Here is a 26041-nt window from a genome sequence, read left to right as displayed (position 1 = left end):
ATAAAAAAATCTGATTGATTCAGAACATTTAACTGAAACATTTAATTTTAGTTAGCTTTTTTGTAGCTCGAAAATTAAACAAACAAGCAAAAAGTTATGTTAAATTAGTATTAGCAATCTGTTTTGCCTCAACCTTTCCCATCATTCTCTCTCCCTTCTCAGAGGCAGTGGCAGGCCAAATCAAAGGTTACCATGGGCCAACTTTGGCCCGCGGGCCCTAGTTTGAGCATTGCTGATTTAAATGAATAATAATTTACCAGATGCTATATTCGGTTCTCCTGAGCCCTGCGAGAGCCTCAAAAATAAGAAATTGACGAGGTGTTTGTAATATATTTTAAAGAATGAAGTATATTTTGACCCAGCAGGATTACGTTCAGGATCTTCTGATGACTAATACCTCTTGTTTATGTGTAAGTGTGTGCGTGTGAGCGATTGCACGCAGAGTTTTGGGTGATTTATTTTTGATGTTATGGTAAATAAGAGAATGTTTAAGCTACGGTGACTGTTCCCTTTATCTGCAACTTTAAAAAAATGTTTAATTTATTGTACAGCTAAGACTCTTATATTATTTGTACAAAATTTTGTATGTTTCCATCGCAATATTTTGGAAAAAGGTACTTTACTCTTTTTGTACAGCTCTTTATATACAGAATGACTCAAACATAAAAATTTACACCTTTAGAATGAGGATTTAATGTTATGTAATTATGAATTAATATTTTGTAAAGCTTGTGTGTCTGTAAGCACATTGTAATTTTATCCTGGCAGAAATAATAAACAAATGAAACATTTTTTTTTTCTTCCACTTCACGCTGGCAGAAACTCGCTGATGCATTATTTTGTTATACATGTAACAATTGCAAACTTAAACGTTTCTACCAGTTTATCCGAAAGAACAAGACTTTAATTTCCTCCCAATGTATAAAAAAAAATGTAAAAACTGTTTGTGGACTAAGAATCCAGTATCTTTAATATCCTGACCATCACTTCTTGCTATGATTGAAGTTACAAAATAGTTTTTATGTATGAAAGGGCACATTGTCATGAATTGATCTCTGTATATCTTTAATCATTTACTCAAATATCTTTTGACCTTGGTTGTTTTCAAAAAGTTGCCAAAAAAATAAAAAGATTCAAAAAAGTGATAAAACGTTTCTTAAATCATCTTCTCTTAAATTAAGTTAAGCCTTATATGTGAGGAGTAATTTCTTAGATATCTCTGCTATTCAAGTCTGTCCACATTTGTCAAACGTTGTAACATTCTTGAGTGTGAATAAGTGAAAAAATTATCAGTAATTATCGAATGTTTGTAATATTAAAATCCTTTTTTATCATTGATTATGTTATGGCTTGGAATTGGAAGTACAGCTATTTCTAAGAAACAAAGGAATTTAAGAAATAGAAATATAGCTATCACAGGTAAATTGTTTCCAACAAATGTTGAATATAAGGTTAATTTATATATCAATTAAATATCGTATTTATGCTAAGATTCTGCTCGGTAATAGTGAATTTACAGTATATTTTCAAAGAGTATGACCTCAAGCCTTTTGCACCTGTTTTTAATCAGACCAACCGCATCTTGCTCAAATTAGCTTCTCGCGATGACCGAAAAAATGTTTATAAACGTATAGGATTATTATAAAATATTGCAATATATCTTATATAACTCTTTCTTGAACGGGTTGGTTATGTGAATAAATCTACAATCAAGGATACAGTTTAAACTACGTTTTTGAATAATATATTCTACCCCATACTGTACCTCAGCCTAACTTCCTGTTTTATCGTAAAAGGAGAAAGCGAAACCTACACGTTTTTCTTTGGAAAACGGACATTGGAGGTGGTTCACTGCTGTGTTCAGAAGGAGTTTCTTTAGGCTTTGTCTATCGGTTTTGTCTGCTCACTTGAAACTGCAAGATAAATAACTGGAAGAATGGCTTTTTACCAGCAACAACCTTTCTATAACCCGGTAAGTCCCTAGTTATTTGTGTTCGGGAAAAAATCAGAATTTGCATTTATATCTTCTTAATACTTGTGTTTTGGGCTGTTTTGAGTTACTTTGCTTATCCTCGCGATAAGACTTTTTGCCTGCCTATAAAATGCCGCAAAATCCACAAAAAAGGGGGCATGGGGCAAGTTGACACACATAGGGAGGGGTTTATTTCTGACTTCGTTCCTTCTTTATAGTTTAGAGGGTCAGATCATATCCTCAAGCTTTATTTTGACTCCACAGAGTAATTTAATTACATATGTTTTCCGCTAGGCAAACAGTTCAGTTCACACAGTGAAGTGTTGTATGCCTTTATGAAAAAAAAGTATTTCCTTGAACATACTTGAATATATAGAGGATTTGTGCAACTTGTCACTTGTAATTAAGAAGTTTTTTTTTTCTGAATAACCTAGCCCTGCTGAAAAATCCAATTTAAACTAGCTGGTTGGCTGGTTTTAGATGGTCGGCCAGCCTGGTTTTAGAGGGGTTTTGCGCATTTCCAGGCCGGTTTCCAGCATTTCCAGCCTGGTCTTAGCTGGTCAGGCTGGGAGATGACCAGCTAAAACCAGCTTGACCAGCCTAGCCAGGCTGAGAGTCCAGACAAAACCAGTTATGTCCAGCTTAAACAAGGCTGGTCAAGCTGGACTTAGCTGGTCATTTTCCAGGTAAGACCATGCTGGAAATGGGCAATACCCCTCTAAAACCAGGCTGGTCGACCAGCTAAAACCTACTAACCAGCCTAGGCTGGTTTAAGCTGGATTTTTCAGTGGGGCGTTTTATTCAGTTTGCCTTAAAGCAAAAAACGCCAGTTAAACTTTTCGTTTTAGTATTTTTACTTTAAACCAGCCGTTTAGTCCAAAGTACAATTTTACTTGTATATATTTTTTTATTTAAAGTAAACCAAATGAATTCAATTACAAATAGTACACATATTATATTATAAATATTATATTATCATGTTGCACAGTTGCGGGGCACTTTGTGCGCTTTTACTGAAGCATTCATAGAGAAAACATACACCACAATTAGGCCAACAGACTACAGTGTGGGTAAATGTGAAAAAAGTTTGAGAATTGAGCACATTAAAGTAAAAATGACAATCATTGATATTCAAATGATGAAATAATTAAATTTACAGAAATTCTGAATGAGTTCAAATTCATTTATTTATAAAGCAAATTTAAAAACAGCCACAAGACTGACCAAAATGCTGTACATAAGACGGAGTAAAATAAAGAGAGGGTATAAAAACATACAAATGAAGCAAGAGAAACGACTGAATCAATTTTAAAATTAAGCAGTAGAAAAGACCATTAAAATAATATTAAAAGGCCATCCTGAACAGGTACGTTTTTAGGAGGGATTTAGAAATAAATAGTAATGGAACCATTCTAATCTTAAGGGGCAAAGTGTTTTATAACCACAGATCCGCCACAGAGAAACTTCTGTCCCCGTTATGTTTCAGTCTGCACTGTGGATCCGGGATTCAAACTCGCCACTCACTCAAAACATGCCAAGAGCACTTCTGCACCATATGGTCATTGCAGTAGTCTAACCGTGAAGTAATACAAGTTTAAACAGCCAGAATGAGGTGTTTGAAATAAACACCTGATGAATGAGTGTAATTTGAAACTTTCACATGCCCTAATTTCATTTCCATATCTTGCTTACCATGTAATTCTATCCATTTATTGGCCAAAATGCAGACTAAAACAGTATTCATAGCTGTAAATTGGACATAGGTTTGTGGTTAGAAAAGTAGTAATGATTTCTTACCGGATTACCAGTATGCCTACTTATGTTTCGTATCAATATTTACATCTAAACAGAGAATTCCATTCAGAGGCCCAATTCAGGGCGGCCTGCAGGACGGGAAAAGCATTATCATAAGTGGACGGGTTTTACCAGGTGCTAACAGGTGAGGAATAATATAAAAGTTTTCAAAAACAAAAGTTTTTAGGTGGATAGATTATTTAGTTTATTAAAACTTTCTTCTCTGTATAAAAAAGTGCTTCTGTGAAAAAGTGGGATATACCTGGTGGCTTTATTTTTAATAGTGTATTCTGCTGAATTTTTGTTCAGTGTGATAAAGAGTTGCAACAATGATAATACACATACTGTTTGTTTTTAACAAGCTTGACTTTTATTGTTAATAGTTTAGTTGTTTCATGGTCACACACACTCCTCCACACTGTTTTTTTTTTTTTTTACTAAAGTAGGGAAATATTTAACTTGTCAGCTGATTAGTATTACATACCTAGTGACTGGTTGTGTCAGAAATTGCATAGGCCTACTGTTTTGAGATGCTACTAATTTTGAAAAGGAAATTACATTGTTATCATTACATTGTGTGTAATCTGGACATACTGTTGCATGTGACCTACCATGCAGCTACATTCACAAATCCTTTTCATAACAAAATGTCCATCATATACACAATTTAGAGTCTAACCTACGGTGACTAAGAGAGATTAAACCTTGCGGTAAAAAAAATAATAAAAAAGTTGACTCAACCAAAGTCCTTTTAATGCAAGTCAACTTACTCGGCAGCCATCTTTGAAACGCCTCTCAAGCAGTATGTTTGGGCATTCTATCTGAATGGGGAAACATCAAATTCTCCAAAACTGTTTGCCAAGCTTATGATTACATTAAATATTTGGAATCATCAATAAATGTAAACAACAACTGACTCGTATGTTTCGCTTCTAAATGTATGAATCAAACTAAATTGGCATATTTTCAGGGTAGCCAAGCTAATGTGCATGCACACTCGAAAAGAACAATATTATGACACCAACCTCATTTGTAATCGTTCTACACACTATCATCCTCTGGATAATGCTTCGTCAGATTGCACGGGTCTTCAGAAGTAATCCACAACTTGGTGTTGATGGCGAATCTCCTCCAGAAATGACAGCGACGGCATTTAAATAGTTGCTGTCATGTGATGTGCATTTGACAGGATGGACTGTACCTCAAGTTTATTTCACACAGATTACAAAACCGAAACACTTTGGTTTTCAAATGCACTTGGTTCGTTTAAAAGTACAAATTTTAAGCTTTATTTGAAATATTTTTTATGTCTGTGAAGCAAGTATTAGCTGAGATTCCAGTGCATTTGTTGACCACAAAAACTGTCGTAAAAGCACACGTCTGGTCCCTGGAGAAACGTTTCTCAATAGCAATCGATGATTGGCTCCTGTACTTGTAAGTGGGACTTCATTCGCCATATTGACCGTTACACTTTTCCCCATTCAAAACTTGTGTATTCCATAGTCTTTGACTCAACTCAAAATTGTAAGGCAACTTGCTGCAGAGCTTTTTTGAGTTGACTCAACTTTCAACCCAATTACTTTACTTGATCTAAGTTGAGAAACTCAAAAATGATCTGGAGCTGAGTGCCTTACAATTTTAAGTTGTCAACTTTTTTACAGTGTTGCTGCAGGTTATGTAAACCCATGCAAATAGAAAAAATACATTAACAACGTGAAAAGATATCTTCCTCAATTTGACAACACATGCAAATACAGACATTTACTGCAAATGAAGCAGACCTCAATGAAAATGTTTTGGGGGACCGCAAAAATGTACTTTTTTTTGTTCTTTGTATGTTTGTAAGCCCTAATCTGACATCTTAACAGAAAGCAGCAGAGTTTGTCACTTTTTGGGGCCCCCTGACACATTTCCGCTGTGGTCTGTGGAAAATGCGGGGTTGTTTTGTGTAGTTTTGTTCCTATGTATGTGTGTGTATCACATATATCAGGGGTGCCCAAACTCAGTCCTGGAAGGCCGGTGTCCTGCATATTTTCGTTCCAACCCCAATTAAACACACCTGAACCAGCCACTCAAGCTCTTTCTAGGTATACAGATTGGTATAAGGTTGGAGTTAAACTATACAGGACACTGGCCCTCCAAGACCGAGTTTAGGCACCCCTGACATATACATAATAAATATATGTACACATATATTGTGTCAAACAATAAACTGTTATATTGGATGGGTTTAATCATGATTCATTTTCGCCCAGCACTACTATGTTTGTGTGTGTGTGTTTTGCTTTAACACAAAGTAGATAAATTTCTAATCAAGTGTCATTGATTTATTATTGTATTTTAGAACCAATCTATCTATTGAAATACTTCTTTTGTCACACTCCCTTATTACTCTTTCACGTCCTCAGTTTGTCTTAAAGCCTTTGATTGTTCTTTGTCCTGCAGGTTTCATGTGAACCTACAGTGTGGTTCTCATTCAGGGGCTAACGTTGCTCTTCACTTTAACCCACGCTATGAAGACACTGACTATGTAGTGCACAACTCATATCTGAACAGGACCTGGGGCTCAGAGGAGCGCAAGTATGAATCTCCCTTTGCTAAAGGTCAAACATTCACCCTGCAGATCCTCGTTGCCCAAGACAGATACAAGGTACAGGAATGTTCACCTTGTTCAAGTGTTTTTGAGCAGCATTAGCCCCATTGGCCATATATCTTTGATTTATTTAAGTGTATTAAGTTATAAATGGTAAATTATCTCAGGAGTTTGACCTCTTCTTACTTTTCTGGATCTGTCTAGATATCTACAAATGGCAGACATTTTATGGATTACAAACATCGGATACCATTCACTCAGGTCGACACAGTCGCAGTGGAGGGAATGGTGGAAGTGAACTCTGTTGCCTTCCAGAATCCTGCGGTGAGGGAAAAAAATGCACATGTGGTCATAACAAATCTTTTCTCACAAATGACTTCCTTTTTTAGAGCCATTTTTGGCAATCATTTGCTAGTATGTTTTGAAATAATGTGTAAAATCAAAGAGCAACTCCAAGTTTCATTCAACACATGAATATATATATATATATATATATATATATATATATATATATATATATATATATATATATATATATATATATATGCGCCGTCGATATATATTCTCACAAAAAAACTGCATAGTTGCAATCTAAACAACTATATTCTCAACTAAAAAAAGCCTCAAAAGTACATTTTGTTGTCTAACAACAGTAGTATTTGTCAAACTGTAGTGTCTCTGCTTGTTGCTGGCTGTATGTGGGCGGAGTGATACACAGTGAAGGGTGAAGAGGCTTTTGTGTGATGTTACTTGCAAAATAATGCACTGCTATCAGCCAATCAGATTCAAGAACCAGACAGAACTGTTGTATATATATAGCGACGCAGTGTAGTGCTGTACCCTCACAGCAAGAAGGTCGCTGGTTTGTACCTCGGCTCAGTTGGCTTTTCATACATTTTAATAAAAAAGGGATCGAGCAGAAGAAAGTGAGTGACTTAGTACTAGAAAAAACTGCACAAATTAGAAATTGATCATTACAAATGTAGAACTATTAAAGGTTTCATTTACTGCAATAAACTGATTATCAGTGTAATTTAATATATTAGTATGGCTTGAAGTGTCCAAATACATTTTTAATGCATACTGTAGATTTCTATGAGCATTTGTGATTGAATCAAAAAACTAAACAACATGATTTTGTTTGGTCTTTGCAGCCCTATTTCCCTCCACAACCAGCCTTTCCAGTGAGTCCTACCCTGTACCTGTCACAGTAAAATCAGCTCACAGCTAAACTTAAGTTACAGTATAACTCTGCAGTACCTTTGTACTCTATTCTTTTTCCAGGGTTTCATTCCTCCCCAAGCAGGCTATGCGGTAAGATGGAAATATCTTTAGTTGATTCATAAGGACATTATTATCTTCATGTCAGCTGTCATAAACCTCTCCTGTTCCTCTTTTACAGCCTCAGTATGCTGTACCTCCAGGATGTGGGGTAAGTGGTCAATAAGTCATGAAATACATCATGTGACAACCTTATGAGATCAAAGGTCATATCTTTATGTATTTTATGATTCATTTAGCGCTCTACAAAAGCAGTCAGTGTTTAACATGAAAACATCTGTGGATGTAATGCCAACTTTTCGAATTTTGTAGATTGTTGACAGTAGATTAATCTTGATGATGCATCATATTTCCAGCCTCGCTTATCTTTCATCACTGTCAGGTGTTTTTGTGGTGTTTTCCCCTTGTGAGAAAGTGATAATAATGCACAATTGTGTTTCCCTACAGTTCCCTGCCTTCCCTTCTGCACCAAACTATGTAAGAGCAGCTCTCACAACAGGAAATGATATCAAAACATTAACACGAGCACCCCACCAGTGCTGATATACAGCCATAGCACACTGCTACGAGTGTGATATTTCCTTTATACAACAGTTCGACGGCACAATCTTGTACATAAAAAAGAAAATCAAACACAGAGAGTCTATAACCCTTTTGTATTAGGCACTACTTTGTTCTGCCATTCATTCACATCTGCAGCTGACGTCAAAACAGCAGAAGCCGTTACTAATTCACCAACATCACTTTAGAGCTATTGTTTAAATGACTGTCTAAAGTGATGACAAAACTGCTGATTTACACTTTAAGATTATAAGGCTGAAAGTGACATGAAATGCCATCATCTACAGAGATATCTTCTTACAGTGTTACAGCCTACAGTATTTCTCTGTTGCAATCGGGATTTCAGAATAATCAACCCCGAAAATAAGAACGAATCCACTAACGTTACCAGTCTGCTGTTGTGTTTGCGATAAGGAAAAACGCAAAACTTGCAGACTTATTCTTATTTCAACCAAGCTTATATCTGTTAACACAACACACATTCCTGATATGCGAGCAAATCGGTATAAATACAGCACTACAACATACAAAAAGATAGAGTTCATCTAACCTGCCAACATGTCTCTGTGTATGTATATACTGTATATATATATATATATATATATATATATATATATATATATATGTGTGTGTGTGTGTGTGTGTGTGTGTGTGTGTGTGTGTGTATATATATGTATATGTGTATATGTGTGTGTGCGTGCGTGCGTGCGTTTATTGATGATTCCACACGGTATTATAAGGCATAAGTATAATAATATTATTATATTTATTCTTTTTTTTGCATATATTTTATTGTAATACGTTTGTATAACTTACAGTATATAACTTAAATATACTGTTAAAGTCAAAAATATTAGCCCTTTCCTGAAATGTAAATATTTGCAAAAATATTTCTTAAGCATTATTTAACAGAGAGAAGATTTCTTTAATACATTTTTTAAACGTGATACTTGTAATAACTAATTACTTTTGTCTTTGATCTGGGGACAGTACATAATATTAATCGCTTATTTTGCATGATAGTAATAGGCTCAAAGGGCAATTTGAGGACATAAGTAGGTTATTATGTTAATGAGGCAAGTTATTGGATAACAGTAGTTTGTTCTGTAAAGGGGCTAATAATATTGCTCTTAAAATTGTTTTGCAAAAAAAAAAAAAAAAAACTGCTGTTATTTTAGCTAAAGAAAAAAAACATTCCACAGGAAAACTTCATTGGTCTTTTAAATAGCACTTAAAATGTATTGTAGAAATATATGATTTTGTATTGTATATGACTTCACTTGAACATTTTACACTCATTTTTAAATATCTCTTTAATTTTACCCACATTTAGACCATCCCATACAAAACGGTCATGAATGGGGGACTTCACCCAGGCAAAAACATTGTCATCAATGGAATTGTCAACCCTAATGCTAAAAGGTTAGACATTTAATTGCCATAGTGTTGTTTGAATTTCAACTAACATTTTTTTATTAAATCATTTTGTAAATCTGCTTTATTGAAATTAATTCCTCCATTTTTCTACTTCCTCCATCAGAATAACATTCAACCTGTGCTACAGAAGTGGGATTGCGTTTCACTACAATCCCCGTTTTGATGAGAATGTTGTTGTGAGAAACACCAACCAGATGGAGAAATGGGGTGCGGAGGAACGGTTTGGAGGGCTGCCATTTCACAAAGGACAACCTTTTCAGGTAGAACTTACCCTGAACATATGAGATTGTTGCTGTTAAAGAGATTGTTTACCTCAAAATGTTTATTAACCTAAAGTATACCCTCCAAACCCATTGGAGAAAACACAAAAAGGCTTTTTAAAGAATGCTGGAATCCCACAGCCTTTGACTTTTATACATTTTTTTTCAAATATTTTATATAGCAGAACAAGGAAAGTCATTAATGTTTGGAACCACTTGAGGGTAAATCCAGTCCTGCTTAAACACATCTGCAGTTCATATTTAGCTGGTTCAGTTGTACTTTATCTGGGCTGGAGCTAAAGTTTGCAGGAAAGTAGAACAGGATTGGGTACCCTGTTTTAGCATGTTTAACATTAATTAGCATGTTGTTAACATGTTTTCATCTTGCGTGCAGGACAGAATGCTGCTAGCATGTTGTAGCATTGTTGAATGTTTTTAAAGTACTAAGCACACATCTAGCATTTATGAGCATTTTGTTAACAGCTAGCATAAGGCTGGACTATATGGCAAAAATTTAAATCATGATACATTTCTTAATTTCAGTCAATACGATATAATTTCAATATGGATATGGACAATACACGGTTATGAACTGCCAAGAACGCACACAATAGATGTCTGTACCTACAAATGTCTGCAAACTGAATTTGCAAAGTCTTTAATATCTCCAGGCTCTTTTTTGTTGTTTTAAAGTACAAAAAAAATGAATGTTGACTTTTTATTTGTACTTAGCCTTTACAAACAGATGAGTATATTCATAGTTCTGGTTGCTTTTCATCTTGAACGTTCTTTAAGGGTTCTATCTGACTATATATATTTGTGTATAATTACCCAATTAACATTTAACATAAAATAGTTCTTATATATTTTATATAGTCTTTTTATATAATATGTTTGTGAGTTTTATTTTGTCAGTTTGCTAGAGTGCTATACCAGCATGCAGCGAGTTTGTTTGTGTGAGTGTTAATTTGGGTGTATATAGGAGAATCAAGTATATGCAAGGATCAAGTTTAAATGCATGTGTGTGTGTAAATGTGTATGCATGCATCAAGTTTTTATGTATATGTGCAAGTTTCATACATGTTTTAAACATAGTACAGGTTTATATACGAGTAATTTAGGTGTATATGCACGTGTTGATAAGCAAAGTTTGATTTAAATACTACACGGCATCTCATAGCCATCTGAGTTAGCTTCATTGCGTTCTCTTCATACACCGCTGGTTTGGTGAGGCGACAGGTGGGTTTAAACTTTTATGATGCCACATCTTCTGACTCTCAGTATGTTCTGTCGGACGGAACAGATTTGATGTGTTCCCGCTGCTTGGCAGCAACACTCTCCTGCACATTTTGCAGAGCACCAAAACTATACGTTTATCGAAACTTAAAAAGCCGAACCATTTCCACACCACTGCATTAGTCTTTCCTCTCTCATCAACTAATTTATAAAACACTTATTTTGTAGCAAAAACTTTCTGCGACGGCCCTTATTTAACTGCTGAGCGCTGGGAGCATGTCAGTGATGTACGTCATCACGCAAGTGACATCGCGCTCTTTCTGACGGCTGAGCACTGAAAGTCATTCAGTGACAAATGATACAATGTATAAGATCATATATGTATATATAATAAAACATACATATGCAAATTTATATCGAAGTACCGGAAATGGGTTTAAAAATCATGTCACCGTTATTGAAAAAAAAAATGATCGCTATATATATTGATATCGAATTATTTTCCAGCCATAAGCTTGCAGTATGAACTAGCATATTAGTATTAATTAGCATTTTTATGGTATATACTAACATGTTTTAACATGTTGGTCATATAAGTTAGCATGTTTTTATACTAAAATAACACGCATTAGCATATTTAACTTATTAAGCACATGTTTTAGCTGTTTTTAAACATGTATTAGCACATCTCTATCATAAGCATTGCGAGCTTCCATGTTTAATTACTACCATGGTTAATGTTATAACATTAACACCATTTTAAAACACTGCTATTTAATATTTAAAAGTTTTGGCACCTTAATTAAAAGTATAAATTTTTTTTGTATAGGTATCATTGTGTGGTTTAAATTGTACAAATCTGAGTAGTTTAAAAAGATATATGAGCAGATAGCAGACATACATCTGCAAAACATATTCTGAAGAGTGTCTTGTCTGAAAAACAAGACTAGAAATATTCAAGAAAGAATTATTAAGCTTAAATAGTGAGATATATCCAGCTGCAGAACGCACGTTTTAGGCACACACAATCTAGGACACACGATTTAGGAAAACCATACAGTACCAAATCAACTCTTTATCATTATCGCCACCTATTGAATTTCACAAGTATGGTTTCCCATTTCAGTCATTATTATTATTATATCGTAATGATCATTTTAACATCTCTGCAGTTTCTGAACTTAAATTATGTAACACTTATGACTTTTTATGACTTTATTCACGTGTCCACATACACAAAGAAAACATAATAGACCGCCTAATTGTTTTATTAAGTGTAATAAACTAATTCAAGATCTTAATATTATCATACTTGGTTAAAATCACTTTGTTGTAAAATATAAAAAGTAAACAATAATATGTCACTTTAAAATAAATTAGCCTACTATAGTTAATCATTTAAACAATATATATATATAGCCTATATATAGTTATAAACTGATTATCTTAACTGATTATCTGATTATAATTATAAGTTTATATATAAACTACTATCTTTATCTGTCACAGCTGTTAGTATATATATATATATATATATATATATATATATATATATATATATATATATATATATATATATATATATATATATATATATATATATATATATATAATGACTGATTAAAAACTGTTCAGTCTATTATATTAAATGGCGATCGGAAACAATGCTCCCCATTCGGCCGTCTCAATTGCAATATTTGTGAAATAAAGTAAAGTAGACACTATTGTTTATTGTGTACAATATTTATTAACCAAATATATCAAAATATATTGATGACAATGTTCAAAAAGATGTTAATAACATTAACATCTGTCGTAACCATACATGGTTTGCCTGGATTGTGTGTGCCAGATTGTGTGTGCCTAAAACGTGTGTGGTTCTGCAGGCCTGCAGCTGGATATTATTGTAAAGAGTAGATGAATATGTACATTTGACTGTAAATAGGATTTATTGTTGCCATTAAACAATACAAACTTACATATATGCATGCGAAACAAACAGAAGCCATTCACATTACTCTAAAACAGGGGTTCTCAATCTCAGTGCTGGAGGTCCAGTGTCCTGCAGATTTTAGCTCCAACCCCAATCAGAAACACCTGGCCTAGCTAATCAAGCTATAAAGCTGCAGTCACACTAGTGCTTGTGTGTGCAAAATTCTGTCGTATCGCGCTGCGAAAAGGGGTAGAATTAAACAAAATGATTAGACGTTAAAAAAGCGAGCAATTGGTTCATATTTTAAATTCTTGTCCAGAGAGGTCATGTTTTGATCCTCGATTGGTCTCACACAGTCATGTGATGCCTTTTTGCAGGTCAGAGTTCACCAAGCTTGAACTTTGCACCGCCGCAACATGCGAAACTTGACGCATGACCTTGCATTTCTGGTCTGACGCATTCGCGTGCGTATGAATGAAAGTCTATCGGGAGAAAAGCCTAGTGTGATTGCAGGCTTTCTAGAAACATCCTTGCAGGCGTTTTGAGGCAAGTTGGAGCTAAAATCTCCTGGACACCGGATTTCCAGGACTGGGTTTGAGAACCCCTGCTCTAAAAGCTGTCATTGTGGCTTGAATGTTAACTATACTTGTTTGTTTTGTATTTGTGTTGCAGGTCACCATCTCCTGTAATCCCCAACACTACAATGTCTTTGTCAATGGCAAACAAGTACACACTTACAAACATCGCTACACAAAGCTGAACGACATCGACATTTTAGAGATTTGTGGAGATCTGCAGCTGACTTCAGTGCAGGCCTAGCAGAGACGTCTGTTTAAGACGGAAATCATGAATAAAAGAAAAACAAGGGAATGCATTACTAATTATTGTGCTCTGCAATGCTAAAATATGACTGAATGTGAACATAAACAGTTTTTTAATGTGGTTTAGCTTCACATATAATATGTTCTGTAGTTGCATGTTTTTATATAACTGTTGGTAGCCGAGAGAACTCAACGTGCTGCAACATAAGAAAACATCTTTGCCGGTTTGACAAAAAACATTTCCATTGTGGTCCGTGCTATTTGCATTTGTTGTGAGGATTTTCATCATGTTTTCTATTTGTGTTTGCATTGTGAGGATTTGCAACACGTGTGCCGATTAAGGTGTTTTCTTTATTTGCTAATGTTTTTTGTATTTGTGTATTTCTAAGTTGCAGCAGGTTGAGCTCTCTTGATCATTATATGCATGCTTAAAGCTATAAATCAGCAAATCATGTCATAATCATGGAAATGAATGTCCTATTGACCTTATTCTACAATGCAGAAGTGCGCTCATTTTGTGATTGTTTTAGAACTTCTGTTTCTGGTGCCAATGAAATAGAATTGACTAATAAATGGCAGAAAAATGTCTACTACTTGTTCTACAAACAAAAATAAAAGAATATAATAAGGAAATGTCAGTTTGCAACATCAAGCATCATCACAAGCTGTTTTTAATACCTTAAAATCACTAAAAGTGAAGGAGACCGGAAGTCTTTAGGCAGATTCCAATGACTGCGTCCACTCATACATGAAGAATAAGGTCAATATTGTTTGTCCAATCAAAATGTTTCCTAATCAAAATGGTTTAATGAACCAGGCTTTTCAAGAAGAGTATTGCAGCATTTTTGCTGTTTTTCAGCTCTAAAGCTTAATATTTCAACAGGGCTTAAATGTTTTTTGTTATCTGTGATTTATTATATGAATAGTATTCCATGTGTCCAGGTATATTCACCAAGACTCTTTCTAAAGAAATATGCTACTTTCTTTTGGTTATAATAATGTGAAGGCAGTCGAATTGAAGGAACTCATTTGTTAAATAATTCTGACTTCAACTGTAGTAACAGTTTTCTCTCTGTTTATGTTACATTTCATTTATCATTAAGGTGGCAGTAGAGTCATATTACTTTGCCATTTTATTACTGTGAACTTGAAACTGTCAACCTGGTTAATGCTCAAAAAAACAATAAAGTTTTTACCATTTAAGTTTTGTTGTCACTAACATTATTGTTTGTATTTAAAATACACTACACTTCCACAAAGAATAAAACTAATTTAAGGTTCAGTAAAAAACATTAATAGCAAAAAACTACTAATAGTATTAGTCAAGCATCAGAATAGATGCATGTATTACTTTCAAACAAATCAAATGTTTAGGTCAAATTTAGTAGACTGCTGTTGTGCTTGCAGTGTTTTAAAAAAAATTAAGGAGTTTGGTGAAAATTAAAAATCTGAATAAATTTGAAAATGTTATTTGTTTATACAGCAACGCAATGGCGCAGTAGGTAGTGCTGTCGCCTCACAGCAAGAAGGTCACTGGTTCCAGCTTCAACTGGGTCAGTTGGCGTTTCTGTGTGGAGTTTGCATGTTCTCCCTGCCTTCGCGTGGGTTTCCTCTGGATCCTCCGGTTACCCCCACAGTCCTAAGACATGCGGTACAGGTGAATTGGGTAGGCTAAATTGTCTGTAGTGAATGAGTGTGTGTGATTGTTTCTCAGAGATGGGTTGCGGCTGGGCATTCACTGTGTAAAAACGTGCTAGATTAGTTGGCGGTTCATTCCGCTGTGGTGACCCCGGATTAATAAAGGGACTTAGCCGATAAGAAAATTAATAAATGAATGAATTTGTTTATACAGTTTCATACAGACAAAAATAGGTTTTGCTAAATTGTTGCAAAAAATGTATATAGGCCAAATTTAATTCATTAATTTGTTTTCTTTTCGGCTTAGTCCCTTTCAAGAGTTCCCACTTAGATATACTAGGCGTTAATAGCAGGTTTGGCATGCTGTCCCAGGAGAGAACCCTAAGCTCGGAGATACTTGAGCCCAAGGCTCCCGCCCGGTCAATAAACGTATAAGGGGATCCAAGATCTGGTAGGTCTCGATAGCTCCCCCTTAGAAAAGAGAGAAAAAAGAGGAGATGGGGTGGAAGGGGGAATTCTTCCAAAAAAAAAGATAGAGCAGTAGGGAAAAAACAATCCATTTACAGTAAACTTGGATTACTCTGATTGGATTATTACTGATTACACAGGAGATAGTCGTGCCCAATCATATCACGTGCTCCTCTCGAAATTAGTTTGTGAAACTTCACTCATTAATCTGGGGTCGCCACAGCGGAATGAATCGCCAATTTATCCAGCATATGTTTTATGCAGCGAATGCCCTTCCGGCTGCAACCTATCACTGGGAAACACCTATACACACACTCATCCACACACATAGACTACGAACAATTTAGCTTTACCAAGGAAATCCACAACAGCACGGGGAGAACATGCAAACTAGGCTTGGGCAGTAATACGGTAATATGGTAAACCGCGGGATCAAAAAATAGCAACCGTGTCAGTTTCAATACCGCTATACCGTCATAAAAACAATGCACTTAAATAAGAGACAAGTATTAAATATGAAATATTATATATTTAATGCCTAAAAATGTGTATGCATGTTTTTTATCACGGGACAGTGTGGAGGAGAGAGAGAGAGGTGAGGTAAGGTAAGGTGCCGAGTGGAGCACCAAGTGACCTGGTCTCTAAAACGAACACAACCTCTGCAGTTTGCCAGTATTTTCGGTTTAGAGAAGGGAGACGTGGTAAACTACTTCTGTATTGTTGATTAGCTGATTGGTCCAATTAGCATAGATTAGCTTCACGCTAAGGAGGGGTTTGGGAACAAATGAATGACTGAACGAATCATATGGGAGTCGCTGGGATAATTGGGTAAAAATAAATGCAGATTATAAGACTATGAAAGTGTTTTCTGACCCTGCATGCATATTAGACTGTTTTTGGAGACCCTTAAAACAAAAATATGACCCTATTTCATGTATAATAGGGGCTCTTTAAAGTAGGCTTTACACTCTCCCTGACTTCCATTGTTTCTGTTCAGCGCAGGGAACTCAACCAACCTCGTGATGTCAGACACAACGACATTCCAAGATGGCGGCGCCCTAGGTCTAAAATCTATAGTAAAACATGCCGTTTTCTGCTAAATGGTTACATTAATCGAATTTGTTTAATATATTTTCATTAAGGTGGAATTCAATGTACAAAATAAGATAAACTTGACTGAGTGCTTTATAAAGTGAAATTTGAAGGCTTAACTAGGTTAATTAGGTTAACTAGGCGGGCTAGGGTAATTTGGCAAGTTGTTATGTAACGATGGTTTGATCTGTAGACTATTGAAAAAAATAGCTTAAAGGGGCTAATAATTTTGACCTTAAAAATGTTTTTAAAAAATTAAAAAACTTTTATTCTAGCCAAAATAAAACAAATAAGACTTTCTCCCAAAGAAAAAAGTACTATCAGACATTCTGTAAAAATTTATTTGCTCTGTTAAACATCATTTGGGAAATCTATAAAAAAAAAAATAAAATAAAAAAAAGTTCAAAGGTGGTTTAACAATTCTGATTTCAACTGTATGTAGCAAACAACAAATGTTATATATTGATTTTCATAAAAAGCCTCTTTACAGATATGGAAGGTGATTAGGGCCAAAAGTATTCAAATATTAAAAATTGCTATTTCATGGTAAAACTGTATCTAGATTATTTTTGTTTAAAGAATTTTTGCATGGATTGCCCGCTCCATAGACAGACATTTTTCCATAACCAAATGTTTTGCTTCATATCACCTTTAAAATGCTTTCAAAGCTCTCGAATGAATAAATGGATCATTTTTTAACCCAGATAGCATGAACATAAACTGTTACAATAGATGTACAATGGAATGTCATTTCAATTGCATTAAAGGAATAGTTCACCCAAAACTCACCCTTACTTGTTCAAAACCTATTTGTTGTTTTTTCTAATTTTGAACACAAAAGAACATATTTTTTAAAATGCTGGTGTCTGAGACCCATTGACTTCCATATGTTTTTTTCCTACTATAAAAGTCAATAGATTCCAGCAACCAGCATTTTTCAAAATATCTTCTTTCTTCTTTCCTGTTGAATTAAAGGTTTAAAACTACATGAGGGTGAGTAAATGATGAGGTGATATTTATTTTTGGGTGGACTATCTCTTTTAAGTTTTTTTTTCTTCGCAGTATTACTGCCTTTTGGCACTGATCACCCTCCATACACTGTGCAAGTACCTATTTTAAAATTTTCATTCTGTATAACTGTTAAAATGCTTTCAAACTCATTAAATTTGACATATAGTTTAGCACATACATAATAAACAACAGATGTTATGTATCGCTTTAAATAAAATGCATTTCCAGATACAGTATGGAAGGCGATGTGAGCCAGAAGTATAAAAATATTTAAAATTGGCACTTTTGCATGGTCAAACTGTGAAAATGTGTAAGGCTGATTTATACTTTTGCGTTGAGTGATCAGCGTGACCCACGACGCCTGTCTTGCGCTAAGTCATGCATGTATACTTCTGCGTGTTGTTTGTGTTGTTCTGCAATAACACTTCCGAAACACTAGCTGGCAGTATGTTTTAATGTTCCTCTTTGTCATTTTTCTTCGCTGGTGTTTTGTTTTTTCTGAACACTGCAAAACTCACACATTCAGAGGCGGGAAACGGCGGACGTGAAACAACTTTATTCATAGGGTAAACACAAAACAAAACTTTCCATCTGGAGCTCCTTCACTTGACTAGACACTTGTAAACAATCACTCCATTGAGCTTGTGGCTTTTAGCACCACCCACTCTTGTCACTACTGCCAAGCTGACCAATCATAAAGCTTGCGCTACATGTCATTGCGACATGTAGTTACATGTTTTGAGAGGTGCACGTCAGCGTCAGCGTCAGCCATGGCAAGGGCTATGCGATTGCGCATAGGCTGCACCTGACCAAATGTGTGCACTTGATGTATAGGTATAAATCAGCCTTTAATGTTTAAAGAATTTTGGCATGTATTGCCCTCCATACAGAGACGTTGTGTCATTACCAAATTGTTTCATTTCATATTGTATAACCCTTAAAATGCTTTCGAAGCACGACTCTAAACTCTAACTGTATTTTTGACCCCTCTAATTACTATATTCTTCTCACCCAGAATGACGAGCAGCAAGGAGACGACGCTCAGGATCAGGAAGGATCAGAGGAAGAATCTAAAGATGATGAAGTGGATGATCTGCCCAAATATAGGGTCTATTTCAAGGACTACATCAGCATGCACCCACCACATCTGGCCATTATCACCAGGTGAAATATATAAAAAAAAATTGTTTATCTATTTGTTTTATTTTATTTAGCAAAGATGTAAAGGCATTTATAATGTTGCTGAAGCATCATGAATGAATTATGGTTACAACAAATATATTAAACAGCTCAACTATTTTTAGCGTTGATAATAAGAAATGTTTTTGAGCATCAAATCAGCATATTTTAATCATATAATGAATTCTAATGGATCGTGTGACACTAAAGACTGGAGTAATGATATTGAAAATCCAGGATTATATTATAATAATAATACATTTCAAAATGTAAAGTTCATTTCACGGTTTTCATCCAAAATGTTTGCACACAAAAAGTAAATACAAATTCATGTTGTGTCAATCAGCTTTATACTCTTGTTTGTCATTAAAATGGATCTGATTAGATTTTTCTGCTTTTTTTGCATACGTGGCAACAGGGCTTGACATTAACACCCGCCAACTAGGTTAGACAGCCACTCCCGCTAGCCACTTAGGCTGGTTGACGAACTTTTAAAACAGGTTAGGATAATTAGGCAAGTTATTGTATAATGATAGTTTGTTCTATTGAAAAAAAAATAGCCTAAAGAGGCTAATAATTTTGTCCATAAAATGGTGTTTAAAAATTAAAACAGCTTTTATTCTGGCCAAAATAAAATACATCAGACTTTCTCCAGAAAAAAATATTATCAAACACACTGGGAAAATGTTCTGCTCTGTTAAACATCATTTAGAAAATATTTTAAAAAGAGAAAAAAAATTTAAAAGGGGGGCTAATAATTTTTTTTTACCTTCTACCTCAGAACATATTCATTTGAGTTAAACAGAAGTTTCTGCTTCATCCAGGGTGTCCGCAAGATTTCAAAAAGTCCTAAAATGTCTAAAAAAAATGTAAGGCCTTAAAATCACTTTTAACTAAACTCTACATAACTAACACTATAAAAGGTAATTTAATGGCTTTAAAACCAATATAGATTCATTTTATTATCTTCTCTACAATAAGTCCCAATACTTTTGTTTTGTTAAAATTTTTTTAAATGTATTTATAAACCATATAGGGTGAGAAGACCTGGGGCCCGTTTTAGAAAGGAGGTTAAGTGAAAACTCTGAGTATGTTAACCCTGAAATGAGAGAAACTCTGGGTTTTCTGTTTCAAAATGGCAGGTTTGTTAAACTGGAGAAAGCAGAGTACGTCAACCCGAACTAGACAAAGTAATGAAAGGGCTGGGTTTGCCTCCTCGGGGGCAGCACTTGCAGGCTCACTACCTGGTCTTTAAACGGTGTGGTAGGAACCTTGGGCACATATCCTGGGCGGGGTCCCAGGATAATGTGAGATTAAGCCGGCCCAAATTCCAGGCACGAGTCACTGATCGAATATGCCTCCAGGTCACCGATCCTCTTAATCGATGCCAATGTGACCAGCAGAGCTGTTTTCAGGGACAGTAATCTTAAAGATACTGAGTCGAGTGGTTTGAAGGGATCTGTATATAGGCTCGTAAGGGCGAGATCCCAAGAGGCCATGAGAGGGGGACGGGGTGGATTAATTCGCCTAGCGCCTCTGAGGAACCAGATTAAGGTTTTGTCTTCCCATGGTGCTGCCAGCCACCGTGATCATAATGAGCAGAGATGGCAGCCACGGAAACCTTAAGTGTGGAGGGCGACAGCCTGCTCTCCAGCATCAGATCAGCACAACATTGATTTGGCAATTTCGGGGGTCTTCTCTGTGAGAGACTCACCATTTAGTAAATAGACTCCACTTCAGGGCGTAGGCGCGCCTCGTGGAGGGGGCTCTAGCCTAAGGGGATAGTATTAACCACCGCAGTCGGAAGAACCACAAGTGGAGGTTCCAAAGATCGGGGCGAGGGTGCCAGATGGTGCCCTGTCCCTGAGAGAGTAGGTCCTCTCTCAAAGGGATCTGCCAGGAGAGGGCCGTCGCAAAGAGGGAGAGTTCTGACATCCAGGTCTGGTTGGGCCAGAGGGGCGCAACTAGCAGGACCTGCTCCTCGTCCTCCCTGACCTTGCACAGTAACTGCGCGAGCAGGTTCATTGGGGGAAACACTTATTTGCACATGCCCCGAGGCCATCTGTGGGCCAGTGCATCCGTGCCAAGAGAGAGACCCCGGTCAAAGAAAAACACAACTGGCAATGAGCGTTCTCGGGGGAAGCAAACAGATCGATCTGGGTTTCCCCGAATCGCGCCCATATCAGCTGAACAGACTCAGGGTGGAGTCTCCATTCTCCGGGGCGTAAAGGCTGCCGTGAGAGCAGGTTGGCTGCACGGTTGAACTCACCTGGAATGTGAATGGCGCGCAGCAATTTCAGCCGCGTATGACTCCAGAGGAGCAGACGACGGGCGAGCTGAGACATGCGGCGAGAGCGAATACCCCCCATGTGGTCGATATATGCCACCGCCGCCATGCTGTCCATCCTGACCAACACGTGCTGCTGCTCCAGCAACCGGAAAAAAAATGACTGATATGCCAATGCAACTAGGTTCCTTTCCACAGGCCCGCAGCTGCATGCCTGCAACACACAGCCCTCCAGCCTGTGCTGGAAGCATCTGTTGAAACAACAACATGACTGGACGCCTGTCCTAGAGGCACTCCGGCCTTTAGGATTGAGGGGTTGTTCCAAGGGCTGAGGGCGCAGCAACACAGGACAGTAACAGTGACGGGCAGTGTGTGCCCGCATGTCATGCACATCTGGGGACTCGATTGTAAAGCCAGTGCTGAAGTGGTTTCATATGGAGTAATCTGAGTGGCGTGACAGCGGCTGCTGATACCATATGCCCCAGGAGCCTCTGAAATAATTTCAGTGGGACCACTATTTTGCTGTCGAACTCTCTCAGACAGTTCAGCATTAGCCGAGCGTGCTCTCCGGAGAGGTGCGCTGTCTGGGTGACCGAGTCCAGCTCCAGCCCGAGAAAAGAGATCCTCTGCACGGGGGCGAGTTTACTCTTTTCTCGGTTGACCTGAAGCCCCAACAGGTGAAGGTGCCGGAGCACCTTGTCTCTGTGCATAATCAATTGCTCCCAAAAGTGGGCTAAAATCAGCCAGTTGTCACTGAAGACCCGTGGAGACAGAGAGAGCCCGAAGGGGGGGACTTTGTATTGCCAAGCTCAACCTTCAAACGCAAAACGCAAAAACCTACGGTGGTGTGGAAGAATGGAGACATGGAAGTACCGTCCTTCAGGTCTATTACTGCAAACCAATCCCGAGGACGAGCGCACCGGAGAATGCGTTTCTGCGTGAGCATTCTAAATGGAAGCTTGTGCAGACAGCGGTTCAAAACATGCAGATCTAGGATTGGCTGTAACCCACCGCTCTTTTTGGGCACAATGAAGTACGGGTTTTAAAACCCGCTTTCCATCTCGGCTGGAGGGACCGGCTCAATTGCAGGAGGACTTCGCCAGGAGGACAGCAATCTCCTCTCGCAAGACAGGGGCGGACAGGGGGCTGACCATAGTGAAATACACACCCATGAACTTGGGGGACCGTTTCGCGAACTGAATCGCATAGCCAAGTCTGATTGTGCGTTTAAGCCATCGCAAAGGGCTGGTCTGCGCTAACCAGGCAGGCAGAGCTCTCGCTATTGGACTCATCGCTACAATCACTGATGTACCAGCAGTGGGCCAGCGTGGAGTTGGTGTGCTGATCCGGGATGCGTGCGGGTCCTGCTAAAGAGCTAGAGGCAAGATTCACTCTCACCTCGCACCACACTCCAGAGGGGGGGCTTGAGGAGTGGGAGAAAGGAGACCGTCCTCCCAGTACCTGTGAGCCACTGGCGGAATGCATGGAACCTGCGAGCTGGAAGGCAAAGCGTCCCAGTCTGGCAGAATTCGGGCTGTCACATCTGGGGAAGTGGAAAAAGTGCTCTCTCTAAGGAGAGCAAGCGCTTCTCTCACTCGAAGCTTGGATAGAGCGCGTAGAGGAGCAAGAGGTCCTCCCAGAGATTTACTCCCACTGTAGCCCTCAGATCTGGCAGAGCGCCCAACTGCTGAAAGGGAGACATCTGGGGTGGGTGGCTCTTTTGCAAGAGCGATCCGCAATCTTAACTGCGCAACAGACATGTCGTCGAAGTGAAGGAATGTACTGCCCGTGAGCACCGCATTAACAAGCTGGACCCCCAGACATGCAACGCAGTGCTCGTGCCCATCATCCGGGGACAGGAAACCACTGCATCCAGAAACCCACGGTCAAAGCAACATTCTGAAAAGGATGCGCTGCACGACTGTGTTGCTCTTTTAGGTGAAAGTGCAATATACAAACCGCTCTGGAGGACCGGACCCAAAGAACGCCAGGCAAGGGAGAAAACCCAGCTTGAAAGCGCGTTTGCCGACGCGTGTATCACAATCTGGACCGGGAGACTGATCTCGTGTGCTCGGAATCGCTGATGATCAGCAGGAGGAACCCTTATCGACGAGGCTGTGATGTCTCTGAAGAAAAAAGGATGCATCTCCTTGCTTTTCCTGTGCTTTTATTGCCTAACTGATTGCAACAAGCATCAGGTGTGCAAGCTGATGCTGCCAATTCATTGGGCCGTTTACATACTCTTTTAGAAGATTGGCTTTCTCAACGAAATTCCCATTAAATCCACTATCCCATTGAAGTTCCCCATCCGAAGGGGAACTTACATTTCCCTGACTCCAGCATATATACACAACTGATATTAACAGGTGGAGTATTGGTGTAACGTCATTTATCAGTGGGCCCACACGGAATCTGCGCATATTTTTGGCTGATTTCTGCAGATTTTTACCCCATCATTGATTCTGTTTGTTTGCTTGAGTAAATGTGTGTATATCTATTTTTATTCAATTTTTAATTATTTAAAGTAATATTATTGACTAATATGAAAATGTTGATCTGATTTATGTACAAGGCTGTTTGTACAGTAATAGTTTCAGTCTTTTAGTAGATATGTTAAAGTATATGAGAGACTTGCTTTGTTTACCAAATCTAATCTAAGTGGATTTGCATTTTAAACATTAAATAAAAGTTAGAAAGATATTATATTTAATTTTACATATTAAGTTTTAGTTATGATCCTCCCAAAATAATTCCGCAGAAATCCGCAGATTTTTAAAAACGACTTAGTCATTCTGCATACCTTTGGCTCTTGTACACCAAACATACTTTCTCTTTCTGCAACCCTTCTCTGTATACCAGAACTGAACAGTTAAGTGTATCTTTAATGTATTTCACAACTTCTATAAGCATCCAGCTCCTTGTGACATGCCTAGACTTCTTTTTAGACAGCAGTCTGGAGCAAAGGCTGTTGTTTCCCTCTTGTCAGAAGTTCCTTCTTAGAAGTGTGCAACTTCTTAGAAAGAAGAAGTACACTTGGTCAATACATGGTACCATACAAAAAATAAGATTAATTAATCTGTTGTTGCTCTAAACATTTTTCTAATAAAAAATAAAGACACAAAAGTAATAAAAATAAATTCCCTTTTCCCTACAGCAGACACTGGACAGGGATTTAATATTATTATTATTATTTGTAGTTTACTGTTTTCAACTGAGTAGAAATTATTTTTGTTGCTTGTCATAAATTACAGTATGGGGAGGAAAAAACAGGGTGAATCTTTCTACATTTTTGATTTTGTTGAGTGTTTGTGCATAGACTATTATTTCTATACTTCAAATCAAATCAATTTTATTGTCACATCAACAGCAGCTCGTGTGCTATGATGAGTGAAAAGCTTAGGTGCTGGCTCCAGACAGTACAAAATACAGATGCAAATACAACGACAGTGCAAATAAAATGACAGTGCAAAATACAGACAGTGCAAAATACAGACTGTGCAAATACAACGACAATATAAAATTGACAGCGATATGTACAATGAATAGGTGTCACATAGTTGTAGGCAGTATTGTTTCAAGTATGGATTTTGCTGAATGCTGGTGATACAAATTTATTTTAGTTTTTTTCTGTATGAAAGGATACTGACTGATAGCCTCTTCCAGACTTCTATATAGATTTAATCATTTACTTAAATATATTTTAGACTCAGTTGTTTTAAAAAATATGCCCAAAAAAAATTCAAAACAAAATGATAAAACATTTCTAAATTCTTCTCCTCCAAGATTGTCAAGCTTAATATTTGAAGGAGTAATAGCAGTTAATATCTTAGATGTCTCTGCTATTCAAGTCTGTCCACATTTTGTCATGCTTTTTAACATTCTAAACAAGTAGAAAATGTTCAGTGATTATTGAATGTTAGTAATATTACAATATATTCTTCTCATCATTGGTTATTTTATGACTTGGACTTAGAAATAGAGGTATTTTTGAAATAGAAATGTAGCTACCACTGGTAAATAGTTATCAATAACTTAAATAATATTTTACTTTAAATATCTTTAATATAACATTTTATGGTAAATTTGTGCTTAGTAATGGCGAAATTACAGTATATTTTCAAAAAGTGTGGGCTCAAATACATTAGCCTATATTTCGCACCCGTTTTTAATTGGACCAGCAGCCTCCTGATCGAATTAACTTTTCTGCAATGACCTCAAAAACGTACATCAATAGGCTTTTATTATTATTATATTATTATTGCTGTTGATGTTGTTGTTGTTGTTGTTGTTGTTATTGTTGTTGTTACTAAATATTGCAATATATGCCTCTTGATTATAAAATGATTTGGTTATGTTAATAAACGTTTATCTTGATCAACAAGGATACAGTTTTAACTACATTTTTTAATAATATATTCTACCCCATACTGTACCTCAGCCTAGTTCCTGTTTTATCGTAAATAGAGAAAGTGAAACCT

General features: G+C 37.0%; 2 protein-coding genes across 6 annotated transcripts in view; both read left to right on the top strand.

Annotated features, from left to right (window-relative positions):
- The window catches only part of ksr1b (kinase suppressor of ras 1b), a 98057-nt gene extending 78397 nt beyond the window's left edge, over positions 1–19660 (top strand). For all 3 annotated transcript variants that reach the window (XM_087284365.1, XM_087284364.1, XM_087284372.1), the window contains one exon: positions 19113–19660. In XM_087284365.1, the coding sequence (XP_087140491.1) occupies positions 19113–19311 (199 nt within the window). In that variant the 3' untranslated portion in view covers positions 19312–19660. The remainder of the gene's footprint in view (positions 1–19112) is intronic.
- Positions 1575–15091, top strand: lgals9l3 (lectin, galactoside-binding, soluble, 9 (galectin 9)-like 3). Of its 3 annotated transcripts, NM_001001817.2 has the most exons (11): positions 1575–1972; positions 3823–3911; positions 6212–6416; positions 6564–6683; positions 7514–7543; positions 7644–7673; positions 7762–7791; positions 8088–8117; positions 9535–9623; positions 9742–9898; positions 13740–15091. In NM_001001817.2, the coding sequence occupies exons 1-11, from the start codon at positions 1937–1939 to the stop codon at positions 13884–13886; spliced, it is 963 nt and encodes a 320-aa protein (NP_001001817.2). In that variant the 5' UTR covers positions 1575–1936; the 3' UTR covers positions 13887–15091. The 3 variants fall into 3 exon arrangements, with proteins under 3 accessions (NP_001001817.2, XP_087138584.1, XP_087138585.1); XM_087282458.1 differs by lacking the exon at positions 7514–7543 and having other exon boundaries at positions 1837–1972; XM_087282459.1 differs by lacking the exon at positions 1575–1972 and having other exon boundaries at positions 3823–4186; positions 5910–6416.
- Positions 19661–26041: the final 6381 nt, after the last annotated feature.

Source organism: Danio rerio, chromosome 15, assembly GCF_052040795.2.
Source record: "Danio rerio strain M-AB ecotype USA chromosome 15, GRCz13ab, whole genome shotgun sequence".
NCBI lineage: Eukaryota > Metazoa > Chordata > Actinopteri > Cypriniformes > Danionidae > Danio > Danio rerio.
This window is presented reverse-complemented; position numbering and strand designations above follow the sequence as displayed.